The sequence below is a fragment of the Columba livia genome, chromosome 2, assembly GCF_036013475.1.
Source record: "Columba livia isolate bColLiv1 breed racing homer chromosome 2, bColLiv1.pat.W.v2, whole genome shotgun sequence".
Taxonomy (NCBI): domain Eukaryota; kingdom Metazoa; phylum Chordata; class Aves; order Columbiformes; family Columbidae; genus Columba; species Columba livia.
Window position 1 is genome coordinate 114,499,087 of NC_088603.1, and position 14,812 is coordinate 114,513,898.

Here is a 14,812-nt window from a genome sequence, read left to right on the forward strand (position 1 = left end):
TAAAAAGAAAAAAAAAACGCATTAAAGTTATTTCAGCATTCGCTGTGGTGAGAACTGTAGAAGTACAATATTTTTGCACTAAAGTCTCTTCATCTCTTTAATCAGGAGTATTTTCTCAAGAAATCAATTATTTTAAACATTTAAAAGTAATTTTAGATATGAAAACAAAAGCAGGACAATTTACAAGAAGTTACATTTATCCTGCTCTACAAAGTAGCACATTTGATTACTTATGTTCCAACATTGTGAATTCAATTTCATTTGAAACAGTGAGCCAGCTCTGCCCTTCTCCAAGTCATTCACAGAGCAGAAAGGGAAATAAAACAGTCTGAAAAGAAAAAGCAAAATACAATGGGAAAAAATAAATAACAATCACAGTGCTGTGATAACTAGAAGTCACTTAATTCATTCTTTACTCTTTGAACATTTGTATCATTTCTGTTCACATATTTGATTTGCTGTGTCAGTCCCCCTCTTCGGTCGTTCTTTCTACATGTGAAATGCCAAAAGTAACAGCTTTTTTACCAGTTTCCTATTGGTTGGATTTTATTCTCATAAAGAATACTTACAAAAATGAACCTTGTATTTTGCTATTTCATCCTTGTCCTGCATCATGCATTCCTGCTTCTTTTATTTAGGGAAAACTGGTTCTTTTTTAATATGTAATTTTAGTAGAAAGACTTGTGCATGGAGCTATCTCGTCTCAAGTTGTTCTTCTGGCATAGTATCAGAGGAATAAGGTAATTTTTGTCACCACCAATTAAAAAGTTTTACGAAACAGGACCGTTATAAAACAATTAAACCTTGCAAATGCAGTAGTCTCTAGGAAGGAAACCCTGGAGGAAATTCTGCTTATTAAAACTGCAATTTTAGTTTCCATTAAAAAGGAGAATAAGACAACAGAAGATGGGCTGGCAAGACAAATTATTTCTTAATGTCAGTTGAGCTTATTTCAAATGAGATAACTTATCTGCACCAGGTTGGGTTCAACACATTTTGCCTCCTCAACTCATTTATCTAATTCAGTCATCTTGATTATAGCCTCATGGACCTTCATTTTCAGAGGAAGAGTTTCCTAACAAACAGCCTACACAACATGCTGATTACTGAACAGTTAATTCTAATTAACTTGGCTATGGCAAGAGAATTTTGATAAAGTCCTAGAATGCAAATACAGTTTGGTTATTCTGGCCAAACTTCTATAAAATAAAAACCCACAGCAGAGTCTCCAGATGAGACATCAGAGTGATAGGGATCTAATTTAAAGAAACAAATGAGAAAATTAAAATCACAAATAATTTATTCTTTCGTTAGAATTGATGGAGTACAGTTTTAAATACCAATGAAGTACACAGTGGTGGAAAATTGGCACAGAACCTACAAGCATTTCATTCATAACAATGCTTCTCATGCCGTATCTGTTCAAACCTTGATGTGTGTTTTCTACCGACTTTAAGAAAAGTGTTTTCCCTTGAAAAATGATGAGCAAATTTAAAATCTTGTCTTCCACGTATAATAGTCATATATATTATGAACACCAGTTGTTTTTATTCCCCACCCCCCCTCAACAAACATGATGGCCAACTGAAAAAAAAAAAACAAAAACAAAAACTACCGGGCCAATTTTAAGTTTTGTCCTTTATAAAAGTTGCCAGGAATTCCTGAATGTATATATTCCTGCACATCAGAATATCAATTTAGTTATCTGACATATAGTTGCAGGACCCTCTCAAAACCAAATTTTTGTGTACTATGCTATTGATCAAGGTGCTGCCTCTATCTCACATGCAACACTAGAAGCATTAATGCAGTTCAAAACAAAATCTGGCATTTACCTCACCAACAGGTTTTACATTTGATGTTATAAAAGATCCCTTGGTCTCATGTTAACCAATAAGAAAAATGGACACGCACAAAAAAATGCCCCCTTTCTAAAGATATTAACTCCTAGTTAGGGAAGTTTAGATAGGCTTTACAAAGTCTTCTAGGCTATTTTGATACATACAAATTATTCAACTAAAGGTTAAAATACACTTATACAATACAGTCCTGTCCTCCATATTCTTTTTCAAGTTCTTTGCATATTCAAGCCAAGTAAAATTAACACTTGTCATTTTCTTTGTTATTGCAATTAATAAGAGGGATTATAGCTTGCTTATGCAAAGCTGTGACAAAACACTTGAGAAATAAAACCCAAACGTTTATCTTGTTACCCAAAAAATGTTGCAGAAAATTGTCAAACTATGTTAGAAATAATTTTTACAAAAATGCTTCACTCAGAAAAATTGGAAAGCTTAAAAAATTAATCTTTGCACAAGACTATATTATACTGTCCTTAATTATGTTCCCATTTAGATAACTGGGATTTTTTGCACATGAGCCTATCAGTGACGTATGATGCTCTCCATCTTTTTTCACTGTCTTTATTGTACACCATTTCGAGACTTATACAATCAAGCATTTATCATGCCTTTACCCATTTTTAACAGTAGATTTCTTATCCTGCCCAGTGAGTAGTGTACTGTCTTGCATATTCACCACATGAAAAACATAATATACAAAATATTGCTGCTGTAAAAAGTGTGCATTTCCCCTTTCCCCCTACAAAAAAAATCTGTGGAAAAAATATTAAATTCCCATAACCTTCATAAACATACAAAGCTGTTCGCACCTTTCGGTCTGTAACAGTCTATTTGACACACAGTTCTTAACTCGCTGCATATTGTTATGTCACATATTTTCTGTCCAATATTGCCATCTAGAGTAGAGATGTGAAACCAGTTTCTGAGAATCTACAGTCTTTAACAATTAACCCATAAAGACTGTATACCATAAAACAGCCACAAGATTTTTCCAAAAGCTAGATGGAATGGGAGGTTCTCATCTCAGGAAGATGTCCACAGTGCTGAGGAGATAATATGGCTGCTAATAGATATTGCCTACCGGAATGTGAGTATTTTTTCACTGTTGATAATTTCCATACTGACCCTAAAAAAGAAATTCAAAATACATAATTAGACCACAAGGCATATTTTCCTGTATGAAAAACTGAAATCAGAAGACCATCCAAATAAACTATCATGTTAAAAGGCGGAAAAAAATAAACAGTGAAATAAAAACTGATAAGTAAGTGGTACAGAGTTTCATCTCACTGTAAGTCCTTTGTGTTTTAATGTAGGACTGATAATACCAATTTAAAGCCATTAGCCTAATTTGATCAAAATCATCTGTCTTTAAATTCAACAGACTGCTGTGAAATCTACAGAGCACCACCAAAAATAAAAGATGGGAAGTACTTCCCACCTAAGATCTGAAAATCATTTCCAAAAGAGAAGGTCATCTAAATTCAAAGTAATTTAGCAAACTAATCTGCTTTCAGAGATAACTGAAAATATTCATATATCAAGCATCACAGAATGGACTGATACACAAATCTCAAAACACAAGGCACACCCTGCTGAACATAAAGAACTAGTCAACATATCCTATGGGAATCAATTATTCCATAGAGCCAATACACAGAATTATTACCTTTATTGATATTCTCTTTTCTTTTGACAGAATGCAGAGGAGGGCAGAGGTGAAAGCATCAATGCTACGTGCTTACCATGATCCTTCACCACAGGGTTCAGGGCTTACAGAAACAAGTAATGTGCTATGAAGGGAATATGCTTCAAACTGCAGGCCCACCACCATTCCATGTTAAGCACCATTTCGATACGGAAGTATTTTAAATTCCAGTTTTATGTTGCAATTTCAGGGTTTTTTCCATTGTAATATGACAATCAATCAGGAAGAAGTATTTCAGAACAGCTGCCAGCTGAGAACTTAGGCAGTGCAATTCCTATGGGAACGGCTAGCATGAAAGAGTGGAGAGGTCTCCTATAATTAAGTTTCCCAGTGGAACATAGATTGCACAAACTGGAGGAGTAGAGCCTAAGTGCAAGGAGGGTTATCCACTTCTGCTGCAAAGAAAGTTGGAAAAAACTGCAAATTGAGATTAGGTTTCCTTGACCCTACATTTCCACAAGCAGAGTATTTTCCTGTAGCTTATTATTTACAGGCAGAAGCTGTAAGTTCAGTGCATAAACATTTTGTTTGTCTCTAAATTACCAGACTGAGTTTGTTCCTTCTTCCTTCTCTAATTTCTGTAGAAAGGAAACCAACTGTTCTCCTTCAAAAATGTGGACAATTGTGGCTATTCTCACTTCCAAGGGAAAGTTCTTGAAAGTTCAACTGACCACCTGCTGACAAATCAGGATTTTACTTAAACACTAGAACCTCAACTAGATCATAAGGTATGTTTAGTTAATCTCCATTTTATTTATGCTGATAAAGATTATAGTGTATATATATATTTTTGAACTGGAATATCGTGTCCAGATCTGGGCCCCTCAGTTCAAGGACAGGGAACTGCAGGACAGAGTCCGGCGTAGGGCAACAAAGATGATTAAGGGAGTGGAGCATCTCCCTTATGATGAAAGGCTGAGGGAGCTGGGGCTCTTTAGTTTGGAGAAGAGGAGATTGAGAGGTGACCTCATTAATGTTTATAAATATGTAAAGGGTGAGTGTCATAACGATGGAGCCAGGCTCTTCTCGGTGACAACCAATGATAAGACATGGGGCAACGGGTATAAACCGGAACACAGGAGGTCCGAGGTCCCATCTTTCGAGGTCCTTCCCAATCCCTAACATTCTGTGATTCTGTGAATTCATATCACAAAGGTTAGTTTTTTACAGTTTAGTACCTTCAACAGGAATAAAACCTCTACTTCATTCTTTTATTAGAACATAGTTTTTTTAGGAGTCCTCCACTGCAAGACCAGCTTAGAGTTTTGGTGGCTCTTGCTTTTTTGTTTTAAACTTATCCAAGCAGAGATAGGTAAGAAGCAGCTGATTTTCAGGTCACTTCTTTCCCACGTTCAGTGTTCCTTTATACTGCTCAGAGAAAATCTGTGCAAAAATAGGCCTCAGTGTCTCCCTACACAACTCTACAGTCAAAGGACTTCAGCTGCACACTTGAGGTGCTTCTGCAACTAGAGAGGAGGATTACTGGATTTATGCTTGTGGAAAATCAATTCAACAATTTTTATTTCAAAGCAGTAACGAAGAACGATCTACCATGAGATCTGGGAACCTCATCTTTCATATCAGTCATTCACCATGAGGCTATCACACAGATCACCTTAATTTTTAAAGGTCTAAAAAAATTGTCTGGATGGCCTCACTTTGCAAACTCAGAAGAGAAATCTAATCACACCTCCAGACAAAGGATTCTGTGTAACTCACTTAGGAACAAAATCCATGACAACTGTATGTATACACCTGAAAGACCATGTCCTCAAATTCATTATTTTAAATGTCTGCAATAAACTAAGATTATCAAAGGAGTGTCTAAGAATCACAACTTTCTAATCCAATGAAAGAATACCTGGTCATATCCATAAGGCCTCTGTTGTGGTGGCTGTGGTGGCCCAGGCTGTGTGGGTCTGTATCCCCCATACTGCTGGCCTTGTCCTTGTGGATAATTGGGATACTGAGGTCCTGGACCACTCTGGGAGGGGCCTGGAGATTATTAAAATGTAAACAAACAAACAAAAAGATTGCTTAAGGTGTTAAAAAGAAAAGAACAGTAGAAGCGTTGAATTTTACAACTGAGAATACTAAGAAGTATTTCTACTGTGCAATCAGGTCTTTTTCAACCTAAAAACATTCTGTGGATCAGTGGCCCTCCTCTCACCCTGGAAAGCACCTTAGCTGACAGGGTCTGTACACCAACCACAGAAATGTTTACCTTTATTTATATATTACTTATTGCCAATGCATGTAGTTCCCCACACAAGGTCATAAGACAGGAAAGAAAGCAGCAAGAAATGACAAGTCATAAACATGAGTACTTTCAGGATTGAGGGAGGCAGACTCTCCTCCTGCCATATGCTGCTCCAGTTCCAGAACTTTACAGTGCCAGGAGCAGACAGATGATCAGCTGCATTTAGCATTTGGACTTTATGAAGAGACGAGCATCGCTGCGTTGCCAGAAAGTCAGTTTCACACCACAGCAGGCAACCATAAATAGGATGTCAGGCAAGCAAGTTACATGCATAAAATGTGAGATGTGACAACCGGTAAACGCTATTGTGGGATGGAAAAAAAGCACCTTCTACTCCATACTCCTCTGGTCATCTAACTTTCTCAGAAAAGGATAGGAAAAAACAAACAAAAATCCCCCCGCACACCACTACGCTAACTCCAGCCTCTTTTGGCTGTAAAAGGAAGAGTTCTTTTGTCAATACAAACTCTTTCTGTCACTATTCACAGGGGCTCAGCCTGTCTACCATTGGAAGCTGCACGTTACTACAATTCCAAACAAAATTAACTCCATTCCTTCCCACCTTGGGAGAGACGGTACTGTGTATTTCACTGACACTCAGATCGATCTTTTGCAGTGGACCCAAGTTAGCTTTTTCAACACCAACTCTTAAAACCTGGCAGTTAAGGAAGACTTGCAACTCTCTAGAAGTGCTTTCTTTCAAACAAACCAACCTTTTTTTTTCCCCCTCTCAGAAGAAACAGATGTGTTTTAGCAACAGTGTGACTCAGTGCTAGAGAGAACTAGTTTTAGCTACAGGCACTGGGCTTTAAGATGACATCAGCTGGTAAATCCTTCAGTAATTCTGCATCTATGAGATGGTGAAAAAGATGATCTGGAGAAGAAAAGCTCCATATGCTCTCACCAGTCTCTTCAGGCTTCATATCACCTTGAACTATGCAGTTTCAGCTTTCTACAGTGGAACAAGACCTTAAAGATTGATAATAATGGCTGGGATGCTGATTTATTTTTGCAAATTAGAAAGCAGTTAAATATTAAATTGAGCAAGGATACTACATCCTAGAAAGTGCTGTGTTCATCTGACAAATGAAACTTGGTTTTATTTATTCATGGTAATTCTTTATAGTTGAATTCTAAATATTCAGTGACAGATTTCATAAAATAAGAATGAAACGTCAGTATCTAGTTCTGCTGAACAATAGAAATTGACTAGTAGGTTGTTTCAGTTTACAACTTACAGTAGGTAAGTCGCTTTAACAGATTCTTTCATCCCTCTCCTTTAGTATTTCTTAACTTAAATTTTCCAGAATAAGTCAGATTTTATTTCTTTACTTAGAATAGTGTGCTAAATAGACCTTAACTCCAGTCCTCATTCTGCTCCTGTTATGTTTAGCAGAATGTAAGGATATGATTTTAAAACTAGGAATTCATCCACAACCTCCAAAAGGAGAAAACTTGCTAAATCTCAGTAGATCCTCTTAGAACTTAACTCTGTCTCAACATAATTGGATTTAATGCAAATCTGTCATTTACCTACATGATAAACAAGTCAGCCATGCACTGCCTCACATACCCACAATGCTGGAAGGTTTAGCATTTAAACCTGCAACAATGCTAGAAGCTAAAATACATAGAATTAGATTTCAGAGATTCCTTCTTCTGAGACAAATATATACAGCTTTAAAATAAGTAAGCAAACAAAACCTAGGAGGGCAGTATTTTCAGTATGCTCTCTGACCTCAAGATTTCAGAAATACAGCACAAAAATTACATACTGTTAAAGTTTCCTGTTTGGGAGGTTTTCCTTGAATCCAAGGACTACATGATCTCACTTGTGGCAGAGGATTTCTCTTTGGTGCCACACATCTGACAACTTGCACCACTAGGGCAAATTTATAAGACAAACTCTCTTGAAAGATGCATAGACAATGCTTCTATTAATTTCCTTACTGATCAGTACAAGAATTTTAAAGGAATGATCAACCTAATTTTTAAAAGATCTTGCTCTAAATGGCAAATGCAGTGGATTAAAGGGTATAAATGGCTCTCCACCATCTTTCTGCCCTCCTGACTCTGTGTTCACCTACAGACAGAAAAGAGCAGAATCTTTGACTCTTTCTAAACTACAGACACCTGTTAAAATGTTTTCCAGCCACCCTCTTTTTTATGGTACCACCTTGTCCTAGGTTGCTGACAGATCCACTTCCCAAAAGATGCCATCTTCTATGCCTTCTTGTTTTGGCCCAGGGACATTGCGAGCACACCGCCTTCTTTCTTTTTTTTTTGCACAAGCCTGGCCTTTCAATCGAGTAAACCAGGGATGGACTAACATATGAGGATCTCTTTTGCTCTTTTCTGCGACTGCTGTCTATCTTTTCAAGTTCTTACCATAACCCTGCTGTTGTCCTGGATAGCCTTGTTGGCCTGGATACTGCTGCTGTTGTGGTGGATAACCCTGCTGTTGGGGCGGTCCTTGATATGCATCTTGCTGCTGACCATATTGCGAGTTTCCTGTAAGATGACGGCAAGAAAGCAAAAAATTATAAAGCTACCTACTCTATTGGTTCTTCTCCTTCTAAGATGCACAGCCAACAACACAAGACCAAAATGAAAATGCAATATTGAGTTCAAAAACTGAACGAAACAAAGAAAACTCAAACCAAACAGAAGGAATTCGGTCAAACAAACTGCAGTTAAAGCCAATTTTGCAAAGTTGAACTGCAGCATTTTCAGCATCTCTGCCAAACGAGCATTACATTTACTGGACCATCACAGTCATAGGATCATGACTATGCTAAATAAAATTAAAAAAAAAAAAAAAGACAAAATTAAGGACAGCTACAAGAGCACAGACTAGCTACACAAGATCAGCAAGCTGTTTCCTAACGGCACTATAATTATACAAAATATATACACACACAAAAAGATACATAACTGAACCAACAAATTTATGTTTAAATAAAAATTTCCATCGAGGTAAAAAAAAAAAGTCTCTAGAGTGTTTTAGTCATTTTACTGTTGTTAGAAATGGTAAATTGTGGTTATTTTGGGTGTTTGCAAGAAATTATTCCGAATGCTTCGAGTTCCCTGCAATTTCCAAGACAGCCAGCAACTAGTATTCTACAAGAGCTTTGCATGGGTATAAGTTGTGTTGTGCAAGAATTTTTGTTCCCGTTGCGAGTGGGGAAGGAAAGGGAATGTATGTGCGTATGTGTGTGAAGGTATATAGATACCTCCTTCGTAGTAATGTTGTGAGGAATCCTCATAAGGCCTATCGTAGCCTTGTTCAGGATACGACGGTTGCTGATAACCGTAATCATTATGACCTACATCAATTCGACAAGAGACAGGAAGAAACGTTAATGGCCTCTGAGTGAAAACCCTAAAAGTATTTCATTTCTCAGAAAAATGAAAAAAATTTCAACTGGATATACATGGAAAAGAATTTTCAATTGTATTAGCCAAAGATTTATTAATATGATTTCCTTTCATTTTGAATTAACATGTGACAGGAAAAAAAAAAAAAGGCTTAATGCAGTAGATTTAGCAACATCACAGCAAGGAATGGGTTTTAACCTTCTGATAATCCTTGTTGCGGGGGGGGAGGAAAAAAAAAAGTACTTTATCTTTCACTCAAAAAGAAAAAAATGAAAGCATTTAGGCCTTTCACATGTAAATAACCTGAATTAAATTAGAATGAACAAAGAAAGCAATTATCATACTTTGTTTAACACCTGTTCTGCTGATCTCCAATTCAAAAGCATATGCTAAAAACAGTGTGAAATATAGAAAATAAAGTTCAATGAAGTTACGAACCACAATCTACATTAAATTTTGCTTTTAAGTGACAGAAAAAAAAAATAAATAAAAATCACACTCTCAAGGTTTTCCCTACAAGTAAAATTTCTACAAGTTTTAAGAAAACTTTTCCTCTTACATTCCAGTCCTGAGTAGGATAATTTTACTTATCAGAGACCACAGGCATCCCTGATGAAGAAACCGACACATGCAGTAAACACCCCACCTGTTGTTTTCAGAACAAAGACATTTTGTCTTATGGGTGACCAAAATATCTCTTATTGTCAAGAAAACAAGCCAAAGTTTCATGTAAATTTGAAATAACGTTATACAAATAATATAAATTTGGAATTAAATTTTGGGAAAAAATAAGGAATGGAAAATGTTATTCTAAAACTAAGCAGTCTTTGTAACTAGTTCTGCAACTGTACCATATGTCATTGACTGAACTAACATAAAAACATAACCATTAACATAAGCCTTATATTCTCTTTACCTTCTATGTAAGAGTAATAATGAGGTAATGATGAAGAATGAATCTTTAGAAGGAATAGGTCTTAGAGAAGTAATCTGTGCTGCCACAGAGCTGGCGATGGTAACATCCAATTGCCTTTACTACAGTAAATTGCCTGTAACTCTCTTAAGTTCACGTGTACAACATAAAAGTTCCAAACGGAAAGTTTAATAATTATAAGCTAACGCAACTTGTAAAATAACTCTGCACATATCTCTCCAACATTAACACTGCAAGTTATATAGACATGGTCTGATGCATCTTAAAATCAGTGTAATAGAAATTAAAATTCAAACAACTAACTTGTATCCTTTCATTTGCAATGAGTAGTTGCTTTAGCAGTTACACAGCTTTGCTTTGTGCACATTTTCAAAACATTAACATCTACCCCATTCCTTGAACTTTGTGAGACACCATTAAGTTGCACACACGGTTATCACAGTAGTCACGAGTTGGCATCTTTGCTCTCCCAGACTCCGCACAGCCTAAAAACAGGTTAATCGCAACTCTGCTAACTTATAACACAACCCAATAGCCCTCAGCACACTAAATTCCAAGAGGCAGGAGGACAGATTTATGCAATTTGACGTTATGGTCTTGTCTTCGACACACTGGGGGAACTTCTAAAGAGGATTGACATCTACAAGCTCCTCAGGGCAGGGACCATTTTACTCCTTTGTAAAAATCAAGCAAAAGGCCCATACCATCCATAGCAGCAATAACACATTTGTGTGACTTCTATTAAAACTAAACACTAAGTTAGAAAATAGAATATTTACAGAGAAACCACATATTTTAAGCACGTTTTTCCACTTTAATAAAATCTTTAATAAAAGGATATCGCCCTCGTCTTAATTATAATTAAGTCTTGACTGTTTTAATTCATCTCAACACTACCAGGTATACTAGGAGCCTTCCATAATTTTAGATAAACCAATCACAGAATTTTCATTTTGAAACACTAAAACTGTTCCATGGTTCAAATGAGAGTATGACAAATTACATACTTTAAGTAAGTTGTAAAATCAGTCATAGTAACTTAAACTGTAGTAACAATTCTGAATTTGGAAGGTTTTGTAAATGTGAGGTATGATATCCAGTTACTGTTCTTGCCTCATTCTCTAACTTGGGGCATATGACTACATTAGTATTGGGCAGGTATAGAAAATGGGAAAGTTAATATTTATGAGAGATTACCATCAGGGTAATATTGCTGGTTCATGCCTTCTGGAGGACCTTGTCCACCATGACTGTATTGGTCCCCATAATAGTCTTCCTGGCCTGAGTACTGCTGTGGTGGGCCTGAAAAACCACAACCAGTCAATACGTAAATAACTTGTTTTCTGTGATATAAAACCTGCTAATTTCTGATTTTAGTATGAGAAATATTTCTCAAATGTACTCCCCACCCATATTGTTGCATTTCAGACAACATATATAATCTAGTTTACTTAAATAAAAAATATATATGCATTTATCTATATATATATACACACACATACTTGTTTGGCTGCACTAGATTGAGAACATACATATCAAACTACAGTTTTGAGCTCATTTTAGGAATGTGTATAACAGATTAAGTTGTTAAAAATGAAGTTATCCCTTTTCTAAAAGGACTGAGAAAAAAAAGCAAGATTGTGGAATATTGTTTCTTTTTTGTAACTGAACAAATTAATAACCAATCGGGTACTCTGTTCCTTTTCTATACCTGTCATTTAAATATTGAAACAGAATTCTGCATCAGCATATCTGAGATGCATATTTTTAGATACTTCTTGTCAGAAAGAAGTCAAAACAAAGGAAATACTTGTCTTCATGTTTCAGGGTAATACCAGTAATCCGTTGCTGCAAGAACCACCCTCAAGAGGCTAATAAAAAAGAGCCTGCAAACAAAGCCTGTGACACCCGATGTTTCGACCAAAATTTGGTGTAAGCAGGAAGTGACATAAAATTGTTTTAAAGATGATTATTTTAAAATCAATCTAAAACACACTGAAGTCCTACCTTGCTGCGGCGGTCTGTATGGAGGAATCTGTCTCTGACCCATCATGTGATTTCCTTGGTTAACTTGGCCCATCATCCCCATAGGTGGCTGTTGCCCCTGGTAGTGCTGGCCACCTGCTTGGGGCATGTTGTATTGCTGGGAGGGAGGCTGCTGGTGCATCATTGGACCTGTAAAAGTATCACATATGTCTTCTGTAAAACATGATTTGTGATTAAATCTTTCAAAAAGAGCATGGAAAACACAGCCTTCAAAGATGGACCAAAAAATGCTCAATATTTCTAGTGCTCTCATAAGAATTCATTATTTCTGGACCTATGGAAATGCAGGTGATCAATTCAGTAGCCAAGTTACAAAACAGAACTCAGCCTAAACAAGGCTGCTTTCTAGATATTTTTTTCTTCAAACTACACAGACATTAGTTTACTCATACATAAAGATAACAAACAGTTTTACCATTCTTTGTTTGCTCATTTTAAAAAGCATCTGCAAAGAAAGTGTAGATCAAAACCAGATGGTGAAACCTTGATAAGTCACAGAAAAATATTTAACATTATGAACTCCCTGGGACATAGTTTTAATAAGTAGTTGTTGTTATAGTCCATCAACAAGTCACTTAGCTGTTATCACAAAATAAACCATTTTATTAAGCCTGTAAAGACGAACCGCTTGTACCACTGAGACAATCGCACAATAGGCAGTATGCATAAGGCCCATAGAAATACAAGCTCTACCCACCACTGAACAGCCTTAAACAGCCTGTAACAAAAATCTTTTTTCATACCAAGCTGCACCAAGTTTCTATGAGCCACAGGAAGATACCAGGAAAGATCAAGTACTGTCTGTGTTTTAACAACTGGGAAAATCTGGTTAATGCTGAACTTGGAGAAATGCTAATTTCAGTAATGAAAACAGTTAAAGACCACCTTTACAGCAATGAAAATTATTATTACGCCATTTCATTGTACGAGATTGCAGGTTAGGTTGATATAACTTTTAAAAAAAATAACACCTTCCTCACTTCCTCTGCAGTACCACTTCAGACATGAGTTATTCCGGTATTAAAAATACGAGAAGCAAAGAGTTGTGACAAGGAGCTAAACTTCTTAAACAACGTGTTTACAACACATTAATTCACACCATTTACCACCTATTGCACATTTTATAATGGTGAAACCCTGAGCTTTTTTTGCCCCTTTAAAAAAACATTTTATGAACTAGAAAGACCACTAACTAGGTCTCACTAAAAACCAAAACAAATCAAAACATCAAACTGGCACAGCCATTCCATAACCCCATCCTAGGAGAAAAAGGATGGTGTATCATCTAGTTTTCTACAGGCTAGATTTGTCCTTGCATTTAATACTTTTAAATATCTAGGTAATATCTAGGTGCTGGAGCATACGCATAAAGCACTAGCATAAACCACAATACTGGAAAATTACCTAGATACACTCAATACTGATAATGGATTTATATAAGGAAAGGAAGACATAGTCACTTAGATCCCGTTTATGTGGGGATACAAGAGAAAGTTAAGCCAAGTTAATTAATGGTATGAATTCAAAGTACGTTAGTTAAATCCCATTAAACCCCTGTGTGGAATCTCTCTGTGAGAAGTAAAGTGGCCTTAGTTCTGTTAAGCTTCATTTTCCTCTGAAGATAAATATCGGCTACTATTGAAATGATCCAGTTATGCTTCTGTCCTACAGCACGGCAGTATCCGTGTCCCAAATTTAAAGTTAAATACTTTAAATTGAGATACTGTAATGATTTTTCACTTTGCAAAAATATATTTCATTTTTTGATCTTCTGAACAAGTAGGCAATGTAGATCACTCCATTCCACTGCTCCTCTGTTTGAAGGTACTGAGAAACATTAGGCAGTCTTGAAAAAAAAAAAAACCCAGAAACTTGTTGCCATAATATTCCTAGATCTCAGGAAAGCTTGTTAATTAACAATATTAATATTAGTCACAATACAATGTGATAAAATGTGTTCAGTCCCCATGGTGCAATGTAGAGGTTTTCTGTTTGCTTTTTAAATTAGAACTTCATTAACACTTTGTAGAGCCACAATGAGAATTCACTACCCTGTATCAGACTGTGTATTGTGTTAATAACAGAGTGCCTGGCTTCCTTCCAGTTTGGTTCACATCTCTCTCTTATTAAGACAATACCTAAAAGAACCACCATGGTCTCTATCGTCTCATGCAAGAAAACCATTTTCTGCAGTAGTTTTGAGGGAACTTGAATTCAGTTTTTCTTTTGAAAAACTCAAGCCTACAATAATGCTATATTTATTCATCGTATTATGTTTAATATGACATAAAACTAACCTACAAAAATCCCTCCACAAAACTTAGGTCAAAAACTTAAGATGATTAGTTTTAAGACTTTTAACACTCGTAGCACATATTTTTACAGCCCACTTAAAATACAGCTCTTGAATCTCCAACCAGGTCACAACAAACTACAGTCAGAGGAAGTCATGATCTCTTCCAGACTTTAAGATAAGACTTAAAACACAGAAGTTCACAAAACTGTGCACTGCAAGAGAATGCTCACTGCTTTCAAAAACTCTCCTTAGAAATTATTTTCTGGTGAATTTTTTTGGAATTATTTATTCCAGTGAAGACAAAAAGTCCGATTTCTAGCGAGTCCAA

The 14,812-nt window shown here is 36.2% G+C and overlaps 1 protein-coding gene across 3 annotated transcripts in view; it reads right to left on the minus strand.

Moving 5' to 3' along the window:
• Positions 1 to 1,282: 1,282 nt before the first annotated feature.
• SS18 (SS18 subunit of BAF chromatin remodeling complex) overlaps positions 1,283 to 14,812 on the minus strand; it is a 44,003-nt gene continuing 30,473 nt past the window's right edge. The window contains exons 6-11 of one of the 3 annotated variants that reach the window (XM_065053372.1): positions 12,150 to 12,317; positions 11,340 to 11,444; positions 9,064 to 9,156; positions 8,219 to 8,341; positions 5,432 to 5,565; positions 1,283 to 2,988 (exon numbers count right to left, since the gene is read on the minus strand). In XM_065053372.1, the coding sequence (XP_064909444.1) occupies positions 2,962 to 2,988; positions 5,432 to 5,565; positions 8,219 to 8,341; positions 9,064 to 9,156; positions 11,340 to 11,444; positions 12,150 to 12,317 (650 nt within the window). In that variant the 3' untranslated portion in view covers positions 1,283 to 2,961. The remainder of the gene's footprint in view (positions 2,989 to 5,431; positions 5,566 to 8,218; positions 8,342 to 9,063; positions 9,157 to 11,339; positions 11,445 to 12,149; positions 12,318 to 14,812) is intronic. The other 2 variants (XM_065053373.1, XM_065053374.1) reach the window with 2 other exon arrangements.